This window comes from Euprymna scolopes, chromosome 31 (genome assembly GCF_053919585.1).
Source record: "Euprymna scolopes isolate OS-2025 chromosome 31, ASM5391958v1, whole genome shotgun sequence".
NCBI classification, from domain to species: domain Eukaryota; kingdom Metazoa; phylum Mollusca; class Cephalopoda; order Sepiida; family Sepiolidae; genus Euprymna; species Euprymna scolopes.
The window spans coordinates 14,123,974-14,149,702 of record NC_136512.1 but is presented as its reverse complement, the minus strand read 5'-3'; the positions used below and the strand labels follow the sequence as shown (position 1 = coordinate 14,149,702).

The 25,729-nt window shown below is 33.7% G+C and overlaps 2 protein-coding genes across 2 annotated transcripts in view; one reads left to right on the top strand and one right to left on the bottom strand.

The window, feature by feature from the left end:
* The window catches only part of LOC145255634 (6-phosphogluconate dehydrogenase, decarboxylating-like), a 54,977-nt gene extending 52,010 nt beyond the window's left edge, over positions 1-2,967 (top strand). The window contains exon 14 of the mRNA XM_080114163.1: positions 2,679-2,967. Within this exon, the coding sequence (XP_079970289.1) occupies positions 2,679-2,798 (120 nt within the window). The 3' untranslated portion in view covers positions 2,799-2,967. The remainder of the gene's footprint in view (positions 1-2,678) is intronic.
* Positions 2,968-9,085: 6,118 nt separating this feature from the next.
* The window catches only part of LOC145255632 (ester hydrolase C11orf54 homolog), a 38,531-nt gene continuing 21,887 nt past the window's right edge, over positions 9,086-25,729 (bottom strand). The window contains exons 5-9 of the mRNA XM_080114161.1: positions 24,438-24,506; positions 18,747-18,833; positions 13,519-13,668; positions 12,242-12,355; positions 9,086-9,302 (exon numbers count right to left, since the gene is read on the bottom strand). Of these exons, the coding sequence (XP_079970287.1) occupies positions 9,129-9,302; positions 12,242-12,355; positions 13,519-13,668; positions 18,747-18,833; positions 24,438-24,506 (594 nt within the window). The 3' untranslated portion in view covers positions 9,086-9,128. The remainder of the gene's footprint in view (positions 9,303-12,241; positions 12,356-13,518; positions 13,669-18,746; positions 18,834-24,437; positions 24,507-25,729) is intronic.

Sequence of the window (25,729 nt, the reverse complement as noted above, 5' to 3'; positions counted from 1 at the left end):
TTCTAGCAGCTCCTGCCCAGATGTGGCAACAGTATTCCATCCTTGGACGTACCTGGCTCTTATATAGATAGAGAATTGCATCAGCAGTGAGATATCTACTGGATCGATAGAAAGATCCCACCATTTTTCCAGCGGCCTTGGCAACAGATTTGATGTACGTGTTCCATTTAAGATCAGGAGTAATGGTCAATCCAAGAAGCTTGTCAAAACTTGAGGCCTCTTGAAGACGAGAGCCATTCATTTCAATTGATGCCAGATGTGGATCAGAATGTTGATGATGTAAAGAGAGGAGCTTGGTTTTAGATGCATTAAAAGTAACCAGCCACTCCTTTCCCCATTGTACTACATGCTCAAGATCAGAGGAGAGAGAATTGGAGAGAACTTGGTCGTTTACTGTCTTAGATGTACTACCATAAATGGTAGTGTCGTCAGCATAAATGTCTACAAATGATGTAAGGATGTGATTTGGAAGATCATTAATGTAGATCAGGAAAAGAGTTGGGCCCAGGATGGACCCCTGAGGGACACCGGCATTAATACTGTGGGCTTCTGATTTTTGCCCCTCAACTACTACTCTTCAGCTATAACCGAAACCAAAACCAAAACTTATGGAGAATTCTTGATAAAATTATTTATTACAAGAAATGGAAACTCTTAAACGACAACACTCAGAAAAAAAAAAAGATATGAGCGTGACACAAAATAACACATACACTATAGTATTAATATATAGATTAAATAGGAACTTGCTTATATTACATAGCTCCAGTTGATAGATTTATTAAAATCTATTGAGCTATATTTTTGGGGGTGACTTAAATCAATTGGACAGATTAAAGTTTGATATGGCGTTCTTCAGTTTGATGGTGGCTTTGTTGTGATCTTACTGCTGTTCTGTCCAATCCTGGGACGTCCACAATCATAGACTTCATCTTCTCTTTGAAAAAAGGTTAGTCCATTGTTAATCGCCTCCTACTGGGGAATGCCGACGGGGTTGCTTGGACATTTTTTTTTTTTTATATATAGATCAGTGCACTAGCTACTCAAATCCATATCTGACCTTGTGTCTAACCTCTTAGCATGGAGGTGTGATTTGTCTGTCATATACATGTCGGACTAAGTCAGCTGGTGGCCTGAAAAGTCATCTTTGGGCCCACGGATGTAGTTTGGGTATCACTAAAAATTTGCACAACTACAGTGATGATGATGGTGAACATTGAGGTGGCTAGCATCTGTTAAGATGAAGCAATTGCCATATATACATTCTCGCTGTATATACCCAGAATTGCCAGGTTGAAACATTGGTGGGCAGAGTGTCTTGTCACATGCTATTTAATATACAGTGAATATCCTAATTTCTTATGGTTTTCTTGAAAGTGGCCCAGATGATGGATTTATAGAAGCATAAAACACATCTATTTTCGCCTATGAAAATTAAATGTGAAATAACCCTTATAACTTAAAGGGGAAATAACTCTCACAGTTTAAATAAAAAAACTTTGGTTTTAAAGGCAACTGCTGTCAGGTAATAATTGAAAATAAATAAAATGAAATAAAAGTTAAATGAACAAAGCTTCTTTCTTAGAACTGCACGCCTGTGGAACTCTGTTTCGTCTGCCTGCTTCCCACCGGACTACAACTTGGATGTCTTCAAGTCCAATGTTAACAAATTCCTAATGAACCGCCCCCTTAAGTAAACACTCCATCAAATCTCCACACTAACGTAATATACTTGCAATAACCCTTATCCCTGAGTGGCTTCCGGGCCTTGATAAGAGGTGATCACTGTGTAAAAAAAAAAAAAAAAAAAAATAGAACAATTAAAACAATTCTATTAGAACAAACAAATAACATGGAGCTAATTATTAAAATGCATTTATTTAATGTAATATGCAAATGAAGTATCTTTAGTGTCGATTCCCTTTGAATAAATTGTATATATGTAGAAATGCTGAATGAAAAAGTGTATATAAATCCGATATTTACCTCTCCCACTGCAAGAGGATGTGACACAAGGTTGGAAGGTGAATGAGTTGGTGCTCTAAAATATAGCCCCGTTAACATTTCCCAGTGAGGGCACCTCAGGCAGCAAGCGATAAACTTATGGGAGGCAAGGTCTAGGAGGGTTGATTTCCTAGGGCTACATAGAACATTTTGCAGTCCGACAGTAAAGAGGCCACCGAAATGGCTTAGTTTCTGTCAGACTGATTGTCCAGTGTGTGGAACTCGACTAATGTTAACTGAAGTTAACAGACCATGTTTCAGTATGAAAAATAATTTGTGAAACCGTATACATTTTGTACATATGAATTAAATTGTAAACAAACAAACAGACAAGAATATGACTTTATTATAATAGATATGTTACTAAACTATACTCCCTACCAATGAAGGAGATAATGTCTGGGAGGATGATCTCATGTCATATTAGATAGGACACTACTCCACTTCCCCATATAGTACAATAGCTTCAAACTCTCTTATTAAATTAATGACAGTACAAAGCTATTCTATTACTTCAATTAATTGCACTATATGGGGGAAGGGAGCATTGTAGTCTGTTCTGTTGTCATGATACCCTTCTCCCAGGCATTACTTTTGTGGAGGAGGCGTAGTGATATACTAGACAAAATATATTTAAATTAATGACTTTAATGAGTTTTTTTCTTTTTTTTTAGGCGCAGAGAGATTATTTTGGAGCACATACGTATGAAATTCTCTCCAACCCTGGCACTTTTGTGCACACAAACTGGACGGGTCATGGGGGACAAGTTTCCTCGACGACATACCAAGCTTAGGACTTTGGTGCATTTTTTTATTTTTTTATTGGTTCTCTTCCAGTTTGAATGAATCTCGACCTCTATTTGCCATGCACAAACAACATTATTGGTTTCCTTCAATGGTCAAGTGTTTATAAATGTAATATTAATGGATTAGAAAAAAAAAAATAAAGTAAAATAAAATCAATTATTTTATTAAAAATTGTTGTTTTCAGTAAAAAAAAAAAAAAAAAAAATGGTGGGTGTGTTGCAATATTTTTGGCATTAGAATAAGGTATGATAGCAAAGATTTGGGTGATTCCACTTGTAACCAGTGGGTGATCAGGATGAACCAACCAGATGTCAGAATTTCTTTATAAAATATACTGAATCTCTTTGAATATTTCAGTGACAAATTTCTATCTTGACACGAGAAAACCAATGTTATGCTGATTCTAACTATCCCCTCCAATTTTTGCTTGGAACAGCTATGTTTTTATTACTCCTATATTGTCGGAGAGGGGGGGGGCGTATATGTTGGCCCTTCACAACATCATTCAGGTCTTTTATATCCGGCTTACACTGTACATTTGTCTCTAAATTTGTGTATCGTCTAGTGGTATAAAATGTTCTTCTAATGAATGTGTTTATGCAGAGTGTATATACGTGTTGGTAATCTATATGACATGTGTACATGTGTTCGTTTAATCATATTTTTTCTTATTGTTCGTTGAATTGATGTGTGTATAACGCTTACAACAGTGTTGATATGTTAAGATACAACGGATATGGAACATTTTAAACAGAAAGGGACAAATAAGTTTCTCTGGAGTTTTAACATCAGGCCAGTTAGAGAAACATACCTGGTTTGTCTTTGGTCTTATTTGACGGAAAGCTGTAAAGAAGATTCATCCCAATGAATCAGCAATACTCGGGTTGTCTTTTTAGCAACTTTATTACAGATGTCTCCCCATTGAAAAGTTGCAACGTTGATTCTGACTTTCGCCATTTCTGAACCCCGTCTACTTGGAGCCATTATGATCTGAAGACCATTTCCTTCTCTCTCTAGCTACTGATTTGGTCTGCTCTCTCTGACTCCCGACGCAAGAAATATGTCTTTCAAGCTCTACCCTAAAGTCCACATCATTTTAAGTGACTGCTACATCACTCTAGAGGTCAACCTATTTTTCAATTATTGTTTATGTTCTAACATTCTTTTCTATTAAAACATCTTAACATAAATAATTTTATCTGCATTGCCCAGCTAATACAATTACAAGACTGATGATTGTTTATGAATGTCACAAAGCTGCTTCATCTGTTTTGTAGTTATGGCAGCTGAAAATTATCATTGGTCCCCTGAGAAAGGAGAGATTGCACCTAGTAATTCACTTCCGTTCGTCTGTTCATACTTTTCTCAATGACTGCACCTTGGATTTTTTCTAAGTGCTGCACAAACACTAATCATGATGAAAGTAAATTTTTGCCAGAACGGATGTTACAGGATAACTCTGGTTGCCCCCCTAGAAGACATTATAGCGGTAAAATTACCCCAAATCGTTCGTCCATTCATTTGTTTGCACTTTTCTTAATAACCACTCCTTAAATTTTTTTTTGAAAATTTTACACAAACATTAGTCATGGTGAAATTTTTCTCTTGTGGAGGGGAACCTTGCATGCTTGGCTTGTCCCATGATGGGTGAAATTAATTTCTCAAACAGAACAGTTTTTCACTTTGTCACCCTTATAAAGATTAAAGTCAAGATATAATTGTTGTGGGTGATACAAAATAGCAACTGGTCGTCTTGGTGCTGTTTTCTCTCTCACTGACCTCTTCTTCCCTGGCTGGCATTAGTTTTTATTTACAAAAACTTTAAATAGGAATTTCATTTTTCTATGCAGCATTCCACTGGCCTTTATTAAATTCGTCCAAGGCCAAATTCCAATATGACTGTTTTCAAAACTTGTCAATTGAAGAATGTTGATTTCGAAGCTTCTGCACTCTTCTTTCAATTGTTGACTTTTCTTGGTTTGAAGATTTCCACAATATTTGCGTGTGTGCGTCCAGCTCCATATGCATGTGTGCACAACTAGCAATAATTCCGGCGTTGCCCAGAATACTATTCAACATAATCATTGCATGACTTTGGTTCTTTTTCTAAAATTTATGGCTTAAGCTTAACCCTTTGTGACCTGGTTGAACTAATTCATTCAGTCATAGATATATAAATATAACAGCATAAATAAAGTGGGAATTGATTCAAACACGCCTTGTACGTATTAGTTCAGCATCTAGGTAGATGCCAGATACCTCTAGATTGTGACTGTTCATTGCTTACATTCAGTAGGTCACCATCTAAACGTAACAATAAATATTTTAATCATTTACATCATAATTCAGGTCATAAAATATGCTTAAATATATTTTAATTCGTGCAGATTTTGTATTAGTACAGAGCCAATTCGCTATTGAATATTTTATATATATTTTGTATAATATATACAGGAATTTACATTTATATCGGTAGTCGGTACCGACGGTTTCAAGCCCGGTAGTTGAGGACTGCTCTTAATGTCCGCCTCAGGCTCTCTTCAGCCGACTCTCATCTGTCTTTAACCGGAACTGGAACTCTATATATGCACACCATAATTTTTATTTATTTATTTATTTATTTTATCCTTTATATTTTTAAAAAAATTTTTTTGTATAAAAAAAAAAAAATATAAAAGAAAAAAAAAATATAAAGGATAAAATAAATAAATAAATAAATAAAAATTATGGTGTGCATATATAGAGTTCCAGTTCCGGTTAAAGACAGATGAGTCGGCTGAAGAGAGCCTGAGGCGGGCATTAAGAGCAGTCCTCAACTACCGGGCTTGAAACCGTCGGTACCGACTACCGATATAAATGTAAATTCCTGTATATATTATACAAAAGATATATTGCTCTTATTTCGAGAAAGGTTTTTTCCCTAATAATAGAGCACTGTATGGGATTTCTTTTTCGACAAAAAAGTACAAGTATATATATATATATATATATATATATATATATATATAAAAAGCGAGATAAGACACAGATTAAAAATCAGGTGAAATATCCTCATAGATATTACTTGAGGTAATACTAAAAGGAGAAGCTCAATATTTAAGAATAGAGCAATATATAAGTTTAGTGGTTAAAGTTAAATTCTGAAAATCAAAATATAAACACATATATTCGAGTTAAGAATTTGTTGTTTGACACAAGGAATATATAGAAGAGGGTTATGTAAATTTCAGTAATCCATGGATTTTCAATAATAGCTCATATCATCAGAGGAAATGAAATGCAGTTAGCAAAATGTTCAGCTGTGAATAGACACGTATTTTGCTTTTCAGCACAAATATTGAAAAAGTTTTTTGGGTGGTGAATAATAATTATATGAAAATAATTATGGGAAAAGGAGTTTCATACAACCTGGGTAGTGCATTATCGGAAGGAGTATATCTTCTGGGGTATTATTGCCAGGTAAGCAGAATATTGGTCCAGGGGAGAAGGTAATAATCCCATATAACAAAAATGCATGGTTGCTCCCTACTGATTTTCTGAATGGTATAAGGAACGGCCGTATTCATTGGTGAGTTGAATATGTTTTGGTAGATGTGATCCAAAGTCTTTTTAGGTGTTGAAACAGTGTATCAGATATTGGGTGAATGTTTCATTCCATTGCATATATTCCTGTCGGTGATGGAATTTGAACGTTGAGTTATATATGCATATCTATGGTGCAATGGATCTTGAAAATCAATGATTAAAGACCTCCAACGTAGGAATATTCCGTACTCGTTAAAATGGGATGTATTGAAAAAATCCAAGCCATACACCCCTAAATCCAAACTCTGCAACCTTTGCACTTCAGAAGCTGTTGCAATAATAACATACCGTAAAGCCACAATAGATGCTAAAAATGAGCTAATTTTGTTATGTAAACACAGGAAAAAATTCAAGTATAGCCAATTCAAAAATCACTGAAGTCACTATACCTAAATTAGCTATGGCAATGTTCACCTATATGTATGCATATGGGTTTACATATGTATGTGTATATTTATGCATGTGTGGGTATTTGATGTATGTGTATATGCATGTTTGTATGTGTATATATGTTTAGGAGAAGGAAAACTCTGATATAAAACCTGCGATGACTGCTGCATCCAATGATGTTGACTTGCTCTTCTTTTTGGATCAATGTGGCAGTTGTTTAGAGAGTGGGATTGTCTCTGTGCAAAGTCTTTCCCCACTATAACAATCCTCACGCACAGGTATTGCTCGATATGTTAGATACTTTTATATCAAGTGATTGCAATGTTTGAAAGCGAATTTGCTGCCATCATGTGGCGAATGAACCCTTTTTCAGGGTCAACGGCTAACTAGTACCATTTCTCTGTGTGTGTTGGGGTGGAGAGGGCTCCCGTAAGCCGTGGTGAAGGCAACCTTTCTAGGAGAAGCAAATCTCTGATTTAAAAAACCATAAAGTGGGAGACCAGTACCCGCATTAAGCGGGTCTGCAGTTTAACTTGTTGCTGGCTATCTTTAGTTGCGTCCATATTATGCCTCTCAAAACCTTTTTAAAATATTTCAAAGAAACTGAAAATTGTGGAATCATGTCTAATGCAAATTGTGAAAATTCAAGTAAAAGCATTTTCCCCATCTTTTCTGTTATACTCAATTAGTATTACTAGCCACATCTGCTAGAAATACCTTATCCTACCTTGAAAGAGTTCAAAATAGACTTCGCAGACTAGTGGGGAGGGGGGCCCTTTTCTTTTCTCTGCAACCTCTTCCCCACAAAAGAGATGTTGCGAGCTTGTCTCTTTATCGTTATTTTCATGGCAAGTGCTCATTTAAACTCCAATCTATGGTCCCCCCTTGCCAAACATTCACAAGAAACACTTGTTTGGCTGTAAACATTATCAATAATTTCCCCCATTCTTTATCTGTGCCTAAATCGAAATGTACATTCCATGAACAAAAATTCTTTCTTAGAACTGAATGCCTGTGGAACTCTGTTCCGTTTTCCTGCTTTCCAACTAACTACAATATGGTTGTCTTCAAGTCCAACGTGAACAAATTCTTGATGAATCATCCCCTTAAGTAATCCAATTTATCAAATTTCCACTATTAACAATGACATGTTCCCTTTGACCACTGTGCACTCATTAACCCATATCCTCGAGTGGCCTCCGGGCCTTCATAATTGAACTTAAGTGTTTAAATTCTTCCAGCATGTTATGTTATGTTTTTTTTTTGGTGAAATTTTAACGAAGGGCTTCCGCTCTTACCTGCTTTGCACAAAACTAAATTAAGGAAGATTAAAATCAAGATATAATCATATTAAATCTTGTGCTTTGATTTAAATTCATTACATGATTTTGATTCCGGAAAATATCTAATTATAATTAAAAAAAAAAAAAAAAAAAAAAAAAAAAAAAAATTACGAAAAAAATGGCCCAATAGAAAAATAATTTCACACAACACATTGAGCACACTACAGCGGTCACAAGACAACAGGATGGATACTAAGAACCTTCAGGAGTAGGAACAGTGAGTGCATGCTCACACTGGAAATTTCTTGTCCTCCTAAGGCTGGAATACTGCTGTCAACTGTGGCCTCCACAAAATAGAAGCACCCCAGAGAACATTCATCAGCAAAATATGTGGAGTAAACCAAATGAATTACTGGGAGAGGCTAATCCAGCTAGAACTGTATTCACTACAAGGATGAAGAGAATGATATATTATCATCTACATATGGAAAATCTTGGAAGAAAGGGTCTCAAACACAACAATGGTAGAAAGAACCCACCAGCAGCAAGGAAGGATGTGCTATATAAAAACTACACTTGGGACTACACAGAGGATGAAGTCCCTCATCCACCACAGCTTCACCTACAGTGGCACGAGAACATTCGACTGTATTCCAGCCGCAGTAAGAAATATAGGGAGTGTCCCGACACTTAAAAAAAAAACAAAAAAAAAACTGGACATTTGGCTGGAAAAGATACCTGGCCAGCCACCAACACCAGGCTACCCTAGTCCCACCCTCAATCGTCTAGTGGACTGGACTTCTGTATGAAGTGGAGCTACAGTACAGCTCTGTCAGTAACCGATAGAATTACACAACTACGAGTAAAAATAGAATTTTCCAAAGTTGCGATTTTTCGCTGTAAATTAATCCTTTAGCTGCTCGAAATCAGGGGCAGATAACTGCATTCTTCTGAAACGTGAAAATAAAACAAACTTGTGAAATATGTGAGAGAGAAAGAAAAAAAACAAACTTCCAAAACGTGAATAAACTTTATAGTTATCTTCAGATTCCAATGGATTTAATCTTTACCAAAAGTCAGCACATTCGTTGGTTTGTCGATTCTGTAGAGGGTTTCTGGTACAGAGAAATAGGCTCGATAGGACACTTCGTTAGGCGTAATGTCGTAATGGTAATGTCCACCTTCTCCGTGATCACTGAAACAGTGAAAATGTTCCTCTCGGAGATCCAAATTCTGTTTTTAAAAAAAAAATAATAAAATTAATATATTTCATTGTTATGATTTAATATATTTTACAGGAGCGCCCCCCCCTTTTTTTGTTTTTGCAAGAATCACAGCTCATCACGGCCCGAAGGCCATTCGAGGATAAGGATTAATGAGTGTATGGTGGTCACTGAGACAACAGAGTAATTGAAATGAGATAAAATTTGCTTGTTTAAAAGGTGCGACTCCTGAAGTATTTGTTTACATTGGACTTTAAGACACCTATGTTGTAGTTAGCTGGAAAGCAAACCAGCAGAGCAGTTCCACAGGCAGACAGTTTTTTTTCTCAAAAAAAAACTTTGCTCATGGAATTCGTGTTTAGAATTAGACACAGATAAGAATGGGGAGAGGGGACATTGTTGGTAGTGGTTGTAGCTAAAGGAGTGCTGTTTGTGAAAGTTTAACTGGGGAACCATAGATTGAGAATAAGGCGAGCACTTGCCATATGCAGTTTTATAAAAAATTGGTTTCATCTGTAAAATAATATTCTAAGGCCTTTCTTGTTCATACATACACACCAATTTTTAAAAGCTGAGATCGATCAGAAAGGATAGTGATTGGTTGATTCATAGGAGCCATGGACTGGTAATTTCATGGAAGTTTCTCTGGATTTTCCCAGAGACGTGACACAGATCCGAGTTCTGTTGTAATGTTTACTGGCCTTGTGGAAGCCGTGCTCCCACCCAGTATTTTACAACAGAACTTAGTCATCAGAATTGAGTCCCTTTCATAGGGTGGCATGACATGACATTTTTGTTTTTAATGGAAATTACTCCAGACAAGGCATGAAGTCATTTGATGTAAGGAACAAAAGCGAAATATTTCTTGTAGTTTAAAAACTATTTCCCTGAAGACTACAACATGGTCATCTTCAAAGGCAATGTCAACAAGTACTTGTTATAGAAAGCCCTCGTAAATAATAAAAAAATTTTTTTTTTATGGAATTCGCTCCAGACAAGGCATGAAGCCACTTGATGTAAGAAGCTAAAACAAAATACCACTTCAAAGTGAAAAAAAACTAGTCACAGATAAGAGTTAGAGGGACAGATTCCGACCGAGAAAACTCACTAACGGAATGTGAGGACTAAAAGATAAAATAAGGGGAGCGAGAATTATGAGGTGGACAAAATCAAAACCAAGATTCACTTTCTGCTTTCCTAAAATTACCAAATTTCTTCCAACCATCCCGTATACTCCAGTCCAAGGTACTTGTACAAGATCACATCCTTCTCAAGTTGAGGTGTGGGGGTGACCTTTCATAACACCTCCCCCTCCAAACTCACACGCTTGGGCAAATAATCTGATCCGTGTCACCTTTTAGTATATTCTGCTTGTTCCATCCTTGGTACTTTCATGGTTTACAAAAATCTATATGACCACATTAATTTTTTTTTGATATATAATGAAATTAAAATTTTGGTTTGGGATACCTAATTTTAGCATATTTTATGACCAGGCAACACTGGGCAGGTTGCTAGTCTTATACTATAAATTAATCAACTGTGTTCAATTTTTTTTTTTTACTGATTGAAAAATTAAATAGATATATAATTAAACAAAATCATAAGAAACGAACAACAATGAATGTGAATAATGCAGAAAACAAAGTAATAAAAAAATTATTTCACCATTTCTATTCCACAATTTTTTTTTAATTCATATAATATTCTGCTTGTTACTTCCTTAGCTAGTATGTACGTTACACTTTGAAAAAAGGTCAAATATAATTTTTGAAGTTCAAACTGCTTTAAAAAATTAAAAATTAGAAGAAAAAAAAAGGCCAAATTCACAATATTTGGCTTTAAAAAGGCCAATCTAGCCAACCCTGCAAAGGATATGAGAGTGATCTCCCTTTTGATGTAGCCTCGTTTTCCAATATCATAATAATCAGAGCTATGACAACAGAATATTCTTTTCATTGTTTTGACTCTAGTATATATCCGACACAGTTAGACATAATCAACCGAGAACCACATCACTCTACATAACACATAAGATATCAATGGATATATACCTGAGAATAAAAACAAGGAAAAAAATATGCTGTTGTCATAGCCCCAATCATTATACACAGTGGGGCAGAGCAACTTGCTTATTTTAATTTAATTGATATTCCAAATAAGCAAGTTGCTCTGTCCCATCCTGTACTGATATATGATTGTTGTTTTAATAGTGTGAGAAAGAAACTCATTTTGTTGTGCAGCGGTTCTTCAAAGAAAGAAGTCAGCAAAACATTACGTAAAAAAAAAGAACATTCAAAAGAAACAGGGAAAAAAAAGAAAAAGGTGTTGAACTGAAGGAGTAAATTAAGCTGAATCAAAACATAGATTCCATGAACAAAGCTTCTTTCTTAGAACTGCACGCCTGTGGAACTCTGTTCCGTCTTCCTGTTTCCCTCCTGACTACAACTTGGATGTCTTCAAGTCCAACGTAAACAAATTCCTGATGAACAGCCCCTTAAGTAGATACTTTAAATATCCACACTAACGTACTGTACTTACAATAACCCTTATCCCTGAGTGGCTTCCGGGCCTTGATAAGTGGTGACCACCTTGTTAAAAAAAAAAACAAAAAAAACGATTGCCTCTTACAATGTGATTTTATCTATGTAGCACAATATTACTTTTTGAGTATTTATTAGTATTTGTTAATTTCTCATTTGGGTTAGTTCTACATTTAAAATAAATGGACATTACTTTCATAGAAATGTTAATAAACTCATATTTGCCACATGTTAATATTTGTTTTTTTTATCCAAAAACTAATTTTTTTGCATTATCCAGAAAAATATTAGCTTTATCAAAATATATTTGCAATTTAATATATTTGTCATTCTAATATATTTGTCATTCCGTGGAATTTCCACAGGTCCTGCAAGTTTATAATAATAAAGCAATAAATCCACTTACTGGGTCGTGTGAAATAAGTTCTCCCAAGCAGATCAAAGGTGCATCCACTTCATAAAAACGAAGCCAATTGTTCAGGTCCTTCACTGTGTTGATAGGTTGACAGCTAAAATCCGGCTAAAAAATAATTTTAACAAGAATTTTAAAAATGGGTTTTCACAAGAAAAAAAAAAAAAAACTTTCAGAAATAAAATTTAGTTCTTATTGATAATTCAATTAAAAAAAAGAAAAATTTTTGATGCACATATCTGTCATGGAACAAAAATGTCATATTCCAAAAATTACGTAAATTGATTAAGAAGTTGTTTTCTAAAGAAAATCGCTTTTTTTTTTTTTTTTTTTCCAATTTGTAGCGATTTTAGTAGTAAATCATAAATAACCATTAAAAACTGATTTTGATCTCGGTAGCTCGAATTGAGTTGTCTCTATTTATTAAATAAATTTTATTTTCTTGATCAATTTACATACTTTTTGGAATATGACGTTTTCATTTCATGATAGGTATGCACTTCATACAGATTTTTTTTTTTTTTTTGTATTTTTTGCTCTTTTGATCTAATTGAATTCTGGACTAACACCTAAAATTTTAAGAAGGTAATTTTTTTGTAAAAGTTTCAATAGCTCAAGTAATGAGCGGCAATTTTCTGCAAACCTATGTAAAAACCGGAAGTTAGAATGGTTTTAAAAGAAAAAAAAAAAAAGAAAAAAAAAGAGCAGCAGCATTCACTCTAGATAGTTTGAACCAGCTTCCTCCAAAAGAGAAAGTTTCTGGGGAATATTAAATTTACACACAGTCTTCATTCGTATAGATGTCCCAGTCAGGGGGATGACGGTGTTAGCTTTTTTGCAGTTCTTGCCGGAAGGTGTCGGTATCCTCCTACATACGGCGCCTGGTATTCCCAAATAGTCACCCATCTGGTACAGGCCAGGATCAATGTTGTTTAACTTTGGTGATTTAATGAGAACCGGGGTATGATTATGCCATATATAAATAAAAAACACTTGCAGATATTCAAGTGTAATGTGAACAAACATCTTACTACTCAACTCTCTACAGAGTATTCCTGTAGATATGGTCTTAAATAATAGTCCTTACATCAAAGTAGCACAGTGTTTTGTTTCAGGTGAACGAGTTTAAAAGAAAGGGAAAAACAGTAAACATGCAATCACCTTGTGTACATTTACGCGGTCTCTATTCCCATCGCATTCATCCTTCCTTTCACAATTTAAAAACCTTCAATGTCGAAAAAAAAAAAAAAATGTTTGGGTGTCATACTTACCATAACATGGAGTTTTGCTTTTCCCGTTTCAACAATAAAAACGCCTGCAAGAGACACGGGTTTGTCGCCATATTTTTCTTTTAAGATCTTCCGTATTGTAGTAGGGAAGTTATCATCAACAGTACGCTCACTGGCTTTTATTTCCAAAACCTACAAGATACTCAGATTTACATACTTAAAAAAAAAAAAAAAAAAAAAAAAATGGGGGGGGTTGCATATTATTAAATATTACACTTTTTTTAACAAAGGGGAGTGTATATTAAATATTACACTTTAAAAAAAAAAAAAAAAAAAGGGGGTGCATATTATTAAATATTACACTTTTTAAAAAAAAAGGGGTGGGTGCATATTATTAAATACTAGCGGGGGGTACCCGGCGTTGCCCGAGTGTTTGTTTCCGGGACGGGGGGAGTTTTAAAAAATGTTATGGTAGGTAAGTAGGAAGGATCCAACCCGGAGTCATGAGTAAAAGTAGGAAAATAAAGTGTGAAAAAAAAAAAAAAAAAAAAAAAAAATCTGCAACGTTAACAGTTCGGCCACCAAGAAAAGTCCATTCCAGTTGTTTAGGAAAAAAAAAAAAAAAAAAAGAGTACGGTAGTTCGGCGCGAATGTGAAAATATAATGTGAATTGTCCAGCACGCTAACCACTACGCCACAGAGCACTGCAGCTTAGTTTAGTGATTTTAAATAACTTCACATGAAAGAACTACGAAGCCAAACCGGTGTTCTCTTCTCAACTGTTCCTTGTGAACGATCCCCAAACGGTGTTAAGTGGTGGCAGGGGGAGGAGGAATTTATTAGAGAGAAAATATTTTACCACTTCCATTGATCTTAACCGATTTTGGCCGTGACTTCTCAGCAGAAAAAGTATAGAAATCTAAGATTATCGAGGAATTTGAGAAATAATAAGCCTATAACACACCTCAGATATTGTTCTGCCGTTTGTGCATATTATATTTGCATGAAATATCTTGATTTTTAATCCTATTAAGGTCAAAATCAGACGGGGAAAAAAATGAGTTCATTTTATTTATATAGAGATTACTTTTAAATAAAATGAGGGGCGCATATTATTAAATATTACATTTTTTTTAAAAAGGGGGGGGTGCAGATTATTAAATATTACACTTTAAAAAAAAAAAAAAAAAGAAATACAGAGAAATCTTTGTGGAAAAGCCTTTATTCAGTCTCGACAGACAATGTAAGAGAAAGGTTCGAAGTGTAACGAACACAATTCGAGCAGAACGACCACGTTACTCTTTCTTCAAATCTATCATCCTAAGGAAGTCTTTTTAAATGAACACAAAAAGTTTGTGAACTCACAAATGATTTAAGTTTTCCCTTTTTTATTTTCAAAGTTAGATTGGTTTATATATTTGTATGTACGGGATTCACTCCTAAACTAATTAGCCAATCATTATGTATTTTCAAACACAGCTACTAGGCTTAAAGGGCCCAAATGCAGGCTATATTTAGTTCTATGCAAAGAGAGTAAAATGTAAGAATTCAGATACCTCAGATTTTTGTGAAAGTTTTATCATGGATATTTTTATTTTATTTATTTTTATTTTACAAAAGAGTCGCCATTTATTAAGACCTAGAGGCCACTTGAGGATAAGGGTTAATGAGTGTACAGTGGTCAAAGGGAACATGTTGTAGCTATCGTTAGTAGTGGAAATTTAGTAAATTGGATTACTTAAGGGGATGTTTCATCAAGAATTTGTTCACGTTGGACTTGAAGACGACCATATTGTAGTCAGTTGGAAAGCAAGAAAACAGAACAGAGCCCCACAGGCGTGCAGTTCTAAGAAAGAAGCTTTGTTAATGGAATCTATGATTAAATTTAGGTGCAAATAAAGAGTGGGGGAAATTTCAGCTAGACGAATGTTTTTGTGAATGTCAGGACAGCGGGAGGGGGGGGTCATAGATTGGAGCTTAAACATATTGGACATCGATTAATGAATATTCTTAAAATTTCAGTTTCTTTGGATTTATTTTAAACGATTTGGAAGGGAAATTATATAAATACAACCCCATATTTGAAAGTTAAAATATTTTAGATTTATATTAAACTAGCAGGTCGCTCAGCATTGCCTGGTCGTAAAATACGCATAAATATTTTAATTCATACAGAAACTGAGACACGTGCAATGTACATGCGAGGCTTATGTTTTTGTTTTTTTCTAAATAGTTCATTTTTGTGAGTAAAAAAATATACTCAAGCTGAAATCGAAACCAAAACCTAAAGACAGTGAGTCAAGTACAATAACCATTAGGCCAGCTTGACATGATCTTTAACAAGTGTTTTCAAACCTATTATTCTTAACATAAGGAATCTGTAATGTGAACCATTCACACATGAACATTCGTAAAACAGTTGACAAACAGATAAAAATCTGATGACCCCCCCCACACACACACATACCAATTTTTCAATTTTGCTCCCTTAACAGCCTTTTTTTTTTTTTCAGATAAAAAACGATTATGTTTTCCACATGTCTGAATACCCTATATACCAAATTTCATGTATGTAGATTACAAATTCATTGAGTATATAGGTTGAGAAGTGTCCTCTCACACACACACACATTCTCACTTTTATGGATATAGATTTGACCAATAGTCATTAGATATCAATGAAGTAAGGTTCCCTGAATTTCAATTTCTTCTTAAGGCCTCTTAAGCTTAAGCCTTAAATTTGAGACATTTTCTAGAATTAAGAGCTGAGATCGAAACCAAAACCTAAGAAAGACAGTTAGTCTAGTACGATAATCATCACACCAGCTTGCCACGTCTTTAAGGTGTTTTCAAACCTCGTGAAACAGTTGACAAACAGATAAAAATCCAATGACCCCACCCACCCAAGTACCAATTTTTCAAGTTTGCCCTCTTAGTAGTCCTTCTTCTGGATAAAAAACGATTAAAAAGTTTTCCACATGTCTGAATAACTTATATACCAAATTTCAATTCTGTAGATCATAAATTTGTTGAGTACATAGGTTTTTTAAACCTATGTACTTACATACACACATATTCTCACTTTTATTAAATATATATTAAAGTGGTCTTAAGAAGAAATTGATATTCAGGGAATCTTGCTTAATTGGTGTCTAATGCCTATGGATCAAATTTAATGCAAATCTGAAATATTATGCCTATATGATGCCATCTAAAAACCCTTTAAAATAAAGGGATGATATTTGTTATTGATGTCTAATACTTATTGTTAAAATTTCACATGTAAAAAAAAAAAATAAAAAAATGGACGTATTTGAATTTTCACAAAGAGATTCCATCTTGTATTTACCCCTTTTTGCATAAGACTAAATATATCCCACATTTTGACCCCTTAAGCCTAACAGCTGTATTTCAAAGTTCATAATGATCAGCTAGTTTAGGAGTGAATACTGTATATAGAAATATACACCTAACTTTATATTAATAGATATGATGAAAATTATGGAAATAATATTCCAATGTGATGGAAAAAATTTACTCTCTCTCACACAGTGGTCACTCATTTACTTAAAACGTACTCGCAAATTGTAATGGATTAAAAAGTCTTTCTCATAATAAAGTTTTTTTTATAATGAAAAAAATGTTTAATATAAATGTTGAATAAATTCAAACTCACTGAATACTTTTTTATTGGATTCCAAAGCATATATAGTAATAATTCTCCAAGTCTTCAATATCAATTTTTCTCAGTTTGTCATTTATTACTTTTGAAATAAATTAGTAATGGGATGGGATATTTTTTTGGATTCCGATTCTTTATAAATTTCTAAATATTTAACTGTAAAATTGTTATTTTTTCTCGATTACAGTAAAAACACACATAGATTTTAGTTTTACTGGAAGTTTAAAACCAATAAACATTTTGGCGCTTCTACACTATTGGGACGAAATTTCGGAAATCATAATCATATTTTGAAAATCGTAATACTGAATTTCACTTGAAAACAATGGTGTATATACGCATTCCTCGTATTTTTATGATTATATCCAAAAATTATGAAAATCGATAAAGTAGAAAATTACTTATTAAAGAAAATAATACAATTTGATGAAAACGATCGTAAAACACAGGAGAATTCAAAAGGGAGGTAATTTTCCATTTTGATTTAAACAAGATGGCCGAAAATTTTCCACCTGCTAACACGATTAAAGTTATTTTATTTTAATAATTCAGTAATATTCAGGGAATTCCAACTGCATAATTTGGAAGCTAACATTGTAATTTATTAGAATTGACAAACTCCATTTTATTAACTACAAAAATCTCATCCGAATTCTGTAGAAGCGCCAAGATTTATTATTTTATTATTACTACTAGCAGAAGATTTTGTTTTAAACAAAATCAAATAAAAAAGACAAGCAAATCATTTGTAGCATCGGAAAATTGGCGCAAATTTTTCTGGTACCGATTCCGATACCTCAAAAAGTTCTGATTTTTCTGATTCCAGTTAATCATCCTAACACTAATTCATATATATCTATATATCTATAAAAGTGAACATGTCTGTCTGTCTGTCTGTCTGTCTGTGTACATTTCCCTACGCAATAACTCTGTCAATTTTTAGTCTATAGACTCGAAATTTGAAATACCGGGTACTGAGATTTGGGAAAATCGATGTGACGGGTGTCAGCCAGAAATTTGGCTGTTAAGGGGTCAAATTTCAACGATTTGACCTTTAAGAACTCTACCAAACTCCTCTGACAATTTTGGGTCTAGACACTTGAAATTTTAGATATAGGTTCCTTGAACATGGATCTAACTTAATAAAGTGATTTGAGCCCGAAACAATAAATTTTAAGGGGTCATAATAGGGGTCAAAGCTTTAAAAAATTAACCATTTTTTTTGTTTTTTTGCTTTTTTTGCACAGCATACACCTCCAAACACCCGAGCAACGCCGGGCACCCCTCCTAGTATATATATATATATACATATAATGATTTTTTGAGGGGTACAAAATTTATATATCGCGATCATGAAGGGAAGACTTAAATTCATGATTAAAAACGTTTAAAATAAAGTCTATGCTTAAAATAAAGTTTACTGGGGTGAAGAGAAGAAAAAAAAAATGGGGGAGTCAGCTGACTGGTTTCACCCTCGCTTTATCAAAGCTTTATCGATATATATATATATATATATATATATATATATATATATATATATATATAATGATAGAAATTCATATTTTAAAATGCAGAAAGTAAAACTTACTTTTCCTGGTTTTCCTTCTGAACACAATAAATTGGCCATCAACATGAATTCTGTCGATTGTGTTTGTTTTAAAATGCATTTCCCATCCTGAATAATATTAATGGAAAATAAATATCATGAGAAACTCCTTTATAAAGGAGTCACAAAATTTTCTTTCAAACGGTCGGATGAAATCTACATTTCAGCTTTGCATGCCAAGAGATAAAAATTAAGTTATCATGTAGTCGATCTTGCCACCTATGCATATTCGAAAGCAGAGGTGTGCACATATGCACATTCCTCATGGAGTTGATCTACATTTATGTGTCCCATAAAACTGACCAAAATTGTAATCAAATGAAAACAGAGAAATATTTACATTCCAAGGTCAGAAGTTATGAATTGCACAAATTAGAAAAAAAAAATGTAATATCTTGATGTTTATAATTCCAGGAATGTTGAATTGTGATTATGTAAAAGAAAAACAGAAATCAGGAGAGAGCAAACACAGCAGTAAGCATGACGGCATCTGATACCTCTTTGCTGGCAAGCCACACACCAACCAACCCCTTACAATTAATGTCTCTCTCTTTCTCTCTCTGTCAATGAACTATAAGTTTAATTGTAAATAAAACTTATACTTTGAAATTCGTTTCTGTGTTGACCTTGAGAATAGCAACACAAGAATTTTCAGTATGTATATATTATATAAATTGTTTATACATTAAGCAACACAACAGCTGCAAGTACATTTTTCAAAAAAAAAAGAAAGCCGTCTCATTAGATATAAATCAAGAACAACAATTAGATTATCTGTTAGAGTACTTTTGCAGTACAAGGACAGTGTTGTCATTGGAATTTCCTGGGAAGTTTACGTAAAACACAAGAAGGTGCCTGTTGCAATATTTTTTATGTTTAATAGGGGTAAGCTCCCTCAAAGTTGGAAGATTCTATTCATAGACGCTGCTGCTAGAAACTGACAAATCAAATTAATTCACATTCTGCTATCAGCCAATCAGAAACCAGAATTGCTCCATAAAAAATTAAATCATTTTAGGATTCCAGCACATATTTTTTCATGTCAACACAAGAATGGTCTTTTGCTCTTTGGCTGCAAGATCATAAAGCCCAAAACCTGTACAAAACAGCTGCCCACTGAGAATTCTTCATCTCCAGGACTTGTATAGAATAACTACTCATCGGAAACTTCTCTGAAATTAAACATGGCTTCCAATTCAAAAGTGCCAAACAAAAGTTTTGTGATTTTTAAATTTTTTTTGTGTAAATGCTGGCCAATTTTTCCTATGAAAAATAAATCATTTCTGTCATTATGAAGATAATTCAATGAAAAATGAATTGAAATCTAAAAGCAATATTCTTTCTTGTTGCTACAAAGAAAATAGAATGAATAATTGTTAGAAAACTTTAAGAAAATTCAAATAAAAAAAAAACACTCATTGTAAAGTAAGTTTCATGAATGAATATTTATTTTTTGAATAGCAAACAACTGATGACAAACAAAACAAGCCAAGCATGCAGAGTCCCCCTCCTCTGCGAGTGAATAAGTTTGGAAAGAGAATTTCAAGAGTAACCAAAACATAGAAGAATGCTGTAAAGATAAAACACACCTTGTGCGATGCGTCTTATGCAAAGAGTTTGTTTTCCTTTGTGCACATTGCCATGATACGCTGAAGGAGTGGTTATTGAGAAAAGTGAAAACAAACGAATGGACAAATGATTTGGAGGCAATTTTACCCCTACAGAGCTTTACGTTGCGAGTGAAACAGTCGCATTTGCGAGTGATTTTTCAAAGTGGCGACTAGAAATAATGAAATGCTTATCTTTTGGCGATTGCATTTCTTTCACTGACAATCTTCCAAAGCTCACTACTGTGTGAAAAATATTTTTTCATTTTTTTTTTTTTTTAATAAAACGAACAAAGTTAAATTATTTAAACAATAAAAGTTTAATAGAACAATTTATTTTTTTTAACGAAGGCCGTTTAAAAGAATATCTGAAGAAATTGGAATGTTTATACCTTCAAGTATCAACATAAAATTTATTGTATATTTAGAATTTCATTTATTAAAAAAAAAAAACAGAAAAATATTTATGATGTGCATACTCGTCACAGAACGAACATGTCATATTCTAAAAATCATGTGGGTTTGGCTAGTAACTTTTCTATTTGGCTAGTAAACGAAAATATTTAGTTTAAAGGTTAACTAAAGATAAATTTGTCCATAGAACTCTGCCCTATATGTTCTAGGGGAGGGCAACAAGAGATATCCCGGAAAATCTGTTCTGGCAAAAATTTATTTCCACCATGAGTCATGTTTGTGCAAAATTTTAAATAATTTAAGGCGGAGTTATTGAGAAAAGTGCGAACAAACGATTTGGGGGCAATTTTACTTCAAATAATGGAAAATCTGTTCTGGCAAAAATTTACTTTCACCATCACTAATATTTGTGCAAAGCTTAAAAAAAAATTTAAGGCACAGTTATTGAAAAAAGTGCAAAGGGACAAACATTTGAACAGGAGTGAATTACTAGGTCCAATCCTCTCTCTGTCGGGGGACCAATAAAATTTCTGATCTTTTTTTTTTAATAAGATTTTTTTCTTTTTTACGATATTTTTTGTTCAAATCTAGATAAATATTTAATTTTTTATATAAAAAAAAAAAATCAATGATAGCAAATAAATGTCTTTTTTTAAAAAATTATGTTGGATGCTGTGATTTCATTGGCTCAGTGTTTCAACACCTTTTGGCGTTTTATGTAAATTACCCAGAAAAATTTTGATGATAGCACAGTCCTTATTCTGCATAAGTACCTCCCTTAGCAAGAGAAAGAGACAGAAAACTCTTGAGTGATGCAGAAGTAATATCTGAGGAAGAAACAAATTGGTTCTCGTAAAAAATAAATGGGACAAGAGGGTGTGAAGCAACCGAAAACGGTGGGTGCGTGCTCTCGCTGGACATCTCTTGGGGTACAAGAATGTACTCGTCCATGTTTGATATAAGGATGACTCCTGATTTATTTTGGAGTGACATTGTAGATCACTTGTAACACATGCAACGGATTGCGTTATAAGGAGTCGGTGCGGCAAAAAAGCAATAAAAGTTACTAGTACAGAAAAAATTAAACTTATAGAAAAATCATAGTTATGTTTTCATTCTCAAGATATGACGTCTTTGAAAAATACACATATTAAAATATTCAATGAAAAAACTTATATTTATTACTAGCAGGACTTGTTAACCAGCGTTGCCCATGAAAAAATTTAAAATAGGCTATTGTCGTTTTTGTCGTTTGCCAACCTCCAACCTCCTCATGTTAAAAATGGCTTTCGGAATAAGACACCCGATTTTATGCCTGAGGATGAGGTTGTCACAAAATTTTCTGGAAGGTTCAGGGTATTTTAGTTGGCAAGAGTGGAGTTATGGTGACAAAAATTATCGAACCCTGTCTCCCTTAAAGGGGAACTAAATTCCTGTAGTCAGTTGTATGTTACCAAATATAAATGTAAACGCTATTTAAGAATGTGACCATTTTAATTAAGCTGTAAAAGTAAACACTAGAAACAGAACAGTTTATTTAAATAACAAACAATGGTGAATCTGCTTCTTAAATTTTAAATGCATTAAATTTAGTCACGTTATTATTGAAAATGTAATCATGCGAAAAGCTGAAATAATAATATTATTATTCTGAAAGCCATTTTTTACATAGGGTGGGTTTTTAGTAAGTAATCTCTGCTCAAGCCTTACAATGTAAAGAAAAAAATCATAAAACATGAATTTAACCTGCAAAAACTATTCAAAAATTGCGTGGTACCAAAAAATTCATAAGCACTAAGTTATGCTGGCATATGGTATCGCGTTCTGCCATCATACGCATCTGAGATCAATATCTACTTGAAAATTTGGTCATGCATTTTTTGTACCGCGTTTTTTGTAATTAGTGTTTTCGGGTTAAATTCAACTTTCACTAAATGTTAGTTTCTAAAAAGTGGGGGATCACTTTTCTATAATAATTTAAAGCATAAATGAGCACCCACTTTATGGCCACCTTTATACGGGGGTGGGGTGGGGTCAACGTACAACAAACACAATTTAATGTAAAATGAGCACCAACTTTTTCTGTTCGGGGTTGGTGCACATCAAATCGATTATTCATGCCTGGTACCCCCCCCCCAAAAAAAAAAATTGGTGCTCAGTTTATGGTAAATCGTGTTCAAACAAAAGGTGGCCATAAAGTGAGTGCTCATTTTACGTTAAATTATTATATACAAGTGATTCCCTACTTTTTTGAAAGCAACAGTATTTAATATTTTTGAAACTACTCGTTTGCCGGAATTTTAAACGTCATTTTCGTTCTCAGCACCCCCAAAAATCTTTTATGAAACTAACATTTCTTCATATATGTTAAATTACTTGTTTGCCGGAATTTTAAACGTGATTTTTGTTTTCCGCACCCCAGAAAACATATATAAGTCGTAATTTTAAAGGATTGGTCAAAGGTGGAAAGAATCCTCATATTTACTCTTTTTTTTTTTTTTTTTTTTTTTTATTTGTCAAAAAAAAAAAAAACGTGGTTAAGTGAAATTAAAATTTAATGACGTCTTCAAACGTGTAATAATAGCGTGATGTAACTTTATTCATGGAATCATATAAATCAAATCGGAAACTCGAAAACCAAACAAACCAAAATATTATCATACGCATCCCTAGAAATACTATTGTGGTATCCTTATTAATAAAATAAAAGGTTAATTTAAATTAATTGTTAACCACATCTTAACATGTGAAATAATAGCGTGATTTAATTTTAGCCATTTATAGTTTGTGAAGCAGTTATAATGTAATCAAATGTGAAAACTTAAAAATCAAATTGGTAACCCGAAACCAAAATGAGACAAAACGTTTTCCTAAAGCATTCCTAATAACCGTTTCATAAAAACAAATTACTGTCTCGTTATCTTTATTACTAAAATAAAATATAATTAATAATTATTTGTCATTGCAAATGAAATAAATGTAAACAACAATGAAAATATAAAACTCTCATTTCCGTTTGTTAAAATAACACGACAGATAAGCAATAAATCAATTGATTTGTTTGTAATCGGGGTATTTAATATGTAATGATTCTACTTAGGGAAGCCATGTTTGTGTTAATCTCAGTAGCATTCTTTTTTGAATGATGTTTTGGTCAATCCGGAATGTCCAGATATATATATACTTCAACCAATGAGATTGCGAGGGATGGTTGGAGGAAGAAATCATTATTTGAGTAGTGGTAAAGCATTAGGAGTATGCGATGTGTAAGGAATTACTAGTCAGTTAATGATGAATTAGACCCTGGAAAGTAGGAAAAGGTATAAATGCACGTGGTGTAGAATGGGGTCATAAGAGGACTTATGGAAGAAAGGGAAAAATTTGAGCTACTTCCTCTGTAGATTATGATGATGATTAACATGGCACTCCTAGGAAAAAATGCAATGTTTTAATATTACAAAATAATGTGTATGAAATGGCGTTCTATAGTTAAATAAGGTAATGGCTAATCACTGCCATTATTAGCTAGCAGAGCATTACCATTACAGACGAAGAGAAGTGTCTATTAATGAAAGCTGATAAGAATTCAAATGCCAAAAAGGTATATTGGGTGGTGAGGCGATTGAAAAACATTTTTTTTTTAAATACTTACCACAGGATCAACTTTGGCCAAATATGTCTGATGACCATTTGCATCCTTTAAATTCAAATTGCACATCATCTGTGAAGAAAAAAAAATCTTTGAGAATTTAAAAAATTATTGTAATTACTTTACAGTCTCAGCATCTGTCCTCTCTCCCAACTCGAATGATTTCAACCCCATGATTTAACTACTACTACTACTACTACTGCTGCTACTATTTCTAATATCAATAATATTAATGATAATACTACTACTAATAATAATACTATGTTAATACTACTACTAAAAATAATGTTACTACTACTACTAATATGACTAAAATATTTTTTATTATCATATTACAACTAAAATAACATTAATACTACTACTAATACTACTAAAAATATTACTGCTTCATATACTTGGGTCCCCCATGAAGACAGAGTTAGACACAAGGTCGGTTTTTAATGTAGGGAAAATCCAACTGCCCAAAAAAGAGCACTCTAGATAAGTACAAAAATAAAAATTGTCTCAGTCATGAAGGATTTTTCCTCCACTTATAGTATTGGGAATCCCAGCTTAAATGCTATATAGGTAGTTTTAGAAATAGAAAGTTATGTAGGCATATTCTGTTTCCCATTAGCGATTTAGCGGGGTCAGAAAAGGTTAGGTTTGACAGGCGTCAAACTCAAGTCACCTTTTGACGACCTAGATAGAATGCACCGGAAATAAGGGGCGACACGGGAATTGTGGTCGTAGGCTTCCGGTTGACGACCATATGGGCTGAGAGTGGTTTTAGGCTGCAGATGAAGCAGATGGGAGATTTCGGTTCTCTCCCCCGACAACCAGAGTCCGAGATATAGGCTTACCTTGAATAAACAATTGAAGCTTCAAATCCCATCTTGTGTTCATTAATGCATCTGTCTGCAGCAGTAAGTACTACTCCCCATGAGATGGAGACCAGCGTCCAAGAAGATATCATCCGCTGGCCAAGGCAACCAGGTGTGTATGCATTATACATTTGCACGTACACATCTCGGAGACTTTCAAGGCAAGGATCGGTGTAAGGATGAGAACACACACCCACACACACATATAACAGTGAACTACACGTAACATACGTAAGAGCATACACACCCTCACACATATAAGTGAGAATAATGATAAACGTAAAAGCAAACGTAAAAGAGAACGATTAGTAAAGAAACGTATAGTAATAAATAAGTAATAATAAAATAACACACTTACCGAGGACAGAAAAGGTGAAGTATAGCATCAGAACAGATACTACACTATGATCTTGGCCTGAACTAATTTTAATA